Source organism: Amphimedon queenslandica, unplaced genomic scaffold, assembly GCF_000090795.2.
Source record: "Amphimedon queenslandica unplaced genomic scaffold, v1.1 AMPQUscaffold_12662, whole genome shotgun sequence".
NCBI lineage: Eukaryota > Metazoa > Porifera > Demospongiae > Haplosclerida > Niphatidae > Amphimedon > Amphimedon queenslandica.
The window spans coordinates 5,967-8,231 of NW_003547102.1; the positions used below are offsets into that span (position 1 = coordinate 5,967).

Below are 2,265 nucleotides of genomic sequence, written 5' to 3' on the forward strand. Positions count from 1 at the left end.
GATACTGGTAAGCAGGAGATGGGTGGATCAGGGATGTCCTCAGTCTTTCCTTGTAAAAATAAGGTCTATCATAATTAACCTGCCTGACCAATGGGTTGGTTTATTTGCATAGGTTATGCTGTGAATATTGTATAGAGTTTGATGGCTTGTAATGTCCAATCTGCTTCACTACTAATTAGTCTATATTTCTTTCTTTAGATGGTTCTGTTGTTCTTAATGAGTTTGATAGTTCATTTGAGGGAATCATTTCCTCATTTCTAGCAAGATATCCTAACTATGATACTGAACTGGAGTCTCTTTGGAGAAATGATCAACATTATTGGAAACAAAAATAGACACAATACATAATACATTTGATACAAATTAAAGAACTAGAAATTTACTTGTGTGTGCATATCGAGTGATTAATTGTCACATTGCTTTTGCATGTGTATGTCACAGTATTATTGTGCAGTGAAGTAATGTGAGAGTTGGTGGCCTTTCCAGTGATCAAGCAGTTAGACAACACAGTTTTTGGATATTTTGCTGTGTTGAGCCTTTATGCAACCTAAAATGAAAATAAGGCTATCATAAAGCAAAGTTTAATAGGCTAGTTGCTGTTTGTCACATGCAGCCCGGGCCATGCATTCATTTAGTTTACAACTGTTCACTTTGCACTAACCATCTCACATTTTCTGTAACAGTAGCTGGTCTCTTGCTCAGATTGCACCAAGAACTGAAGGTGAGCATCTGGTGGCGGGTCCCTCTTGTACCAGAGATAGTCTCCAGCAACAATAACGGCGGGTGAGGTTGCTGCTCCTCTAGTGGTCTCCTGCACTGGAGCTCGAGGGGGAGCTGCCACTCGCTCCATTAAAGCTTTTGCTCTTTCCAGCAAAACTAAAAGTAACCGCATTTCTAAAGTGACTACATTTCGGCCCTCCCTCGTTATTTATACTCATCAACTGAACGGAAGTGACTAGTGAGCACCTCTAAGGATTCTAAATAGGAAAAAGGTATGCAGATCAATAAAATAAAATTATGTGGATGAAATCAAGATGGTGCTTTTATAAGTTCTTTAGACACAAGATGATTATATATCTTTCTAGTTTTATTTACATCAATACGACACAACTTCCTAGCATCCATCAGACGTAGCTTCCCTCCACATTTCCTACTCTCAGCAATCATTACTCCTTTACAGTGTAAATATACATCAGGTAATATACGATGGACTGAACATATCTGTATAAAAATATAAAGGAAAGAGAAATTAGTACATGCTCGATGGACTGAACATATCTGTATAAAAATATAAAGGAAAGAGAAATTAGTACATGCTTGAAAAGGAATTCAAAGAAGGTGAATGATATGCATTATGTGTTGGCTAGAAGATGCAACATTACTCCAACCAGGAATTGTTATTACTCCAAGTTTACACAAACAACACGCACAAAAGGTAGTCTCACTACCTCATCATGCATTATACATGTACATATATGTGTCTGCTGGCAGCTGCAAGGTGTCCCTACATTGTTCTAACCAGAAATGTTGTGATTATAAGTTTACACAAACACATAGAAAGTAAAGGCGGATTTACAATATGACATTAGGCCAGCGTACCGTCAATTTTTAATCAAAAACGTGGGCGATTTGACCTTTTGACGCATGCTTTCCGCTGGAATAGAACCAGATTCTATTCCAGCGTCAACGTAACGTCAGGACTAGCGTAATATTGTAAATCCGCCTTAAGGCCTGGTTCACAATATGACGCTAGGCCAACGTACCGTCAATTTTTAATCAAAAGTGTGGGCAATTTGACCTTTTGACGCATGCTTTCCGCTGGAATCGATCCAGATTCGATTCCAGCGTCAACGTAACGTCAGGACTAGCGTAATATTGTGAACCAGCCTTAAGGGAATTACTTATTGAAGCCATTGCCATTGCTCCCATCACTCAGAATATGATGAATATGAGAGTAATTAGTATCAGACTGGTATTTAATGACACACAAATATCCTTACTTGTTTCTCTTCATGATCCAGTTGCTCCACACTGGGTGAGTATGTAATGTTTAATGGAGTCAATGAGTATTTTGTTTTATCAGTACTAGACATTGCTTGTTGTCCTTGTAGTTCAGTATTAGTACATGATATAGTAGCACTGCAAAAGGAGAAAAATGTTCAACTAGGTTATCTATGGTGAAACACAAAAGCCAAACATTATGTTTAATTGATATTTAAGTTGTGGTTTAATTGCTTAAATCTCACGTAAACAATTAGCACTCAC

General features: G+C 37.8%; 2 protein-coding genes across 3 annotated transcripts in view; one reads left to right on the plus strand and one right to left on the minus strand.

The window, feature by feature from the left end:
• The window catches only part of LOC100640340 (dipeptidyl peptidase 3-like), a gene marked incomplete at its 5' end in the record, with an annotated part of 2,664 nt that extends 2,403 nt beyond the window's left edge, over positions 1 to 261 (plus strand). Inside the window, one exon of the mRNA XM_020003420.1 lies at positions 199 to 261. Coding sequence (XP_019858979.1) covers positions 199 to 261 — 63 coding nt within the window. The remainder of the gene's footprint in view (positions 1 to 198) is intronic.
• Positions 262 to 292: 31 nt separating this feature from the next.
• LOC109587186 (transcriptional adapter 2-alpha-like) lies at positions 293 to 2,177 on the minus strand. Of its 2 annotated transcripts, XR_002187437.1 has the most exons (3): positions 2,001 to 2,177; positions 662 to 1,221; positions 293 to 547 (listed from the first exon to the last, which is right to left on the minus strand). XR_002187437.1 is itself a non-coding variant. In XM_020003421.1 (2 exons), exons 1-2 carry the CDS (start codon positions 2,091 to 2,093, stop codon positions 1,030 to 1,032), a joined length of 285 nt encoding a protein of 94 aa, XP_019858980.1. In that variant the 5' UTR covers positions 2,094 to 2,164; the 3' UTR covers positions 293 to 1,029. The 2 variants fall into 2 exon arrangements, 1 of the variants encoding a protein (XP_019858980.1); XM_020003421.1 differs by having other exon boundaries at positions 293 to 1,221; positions 2,001 to 2,164.
• Positions 2,178 to 2,265: the final 88 nt, after the last annotated feature.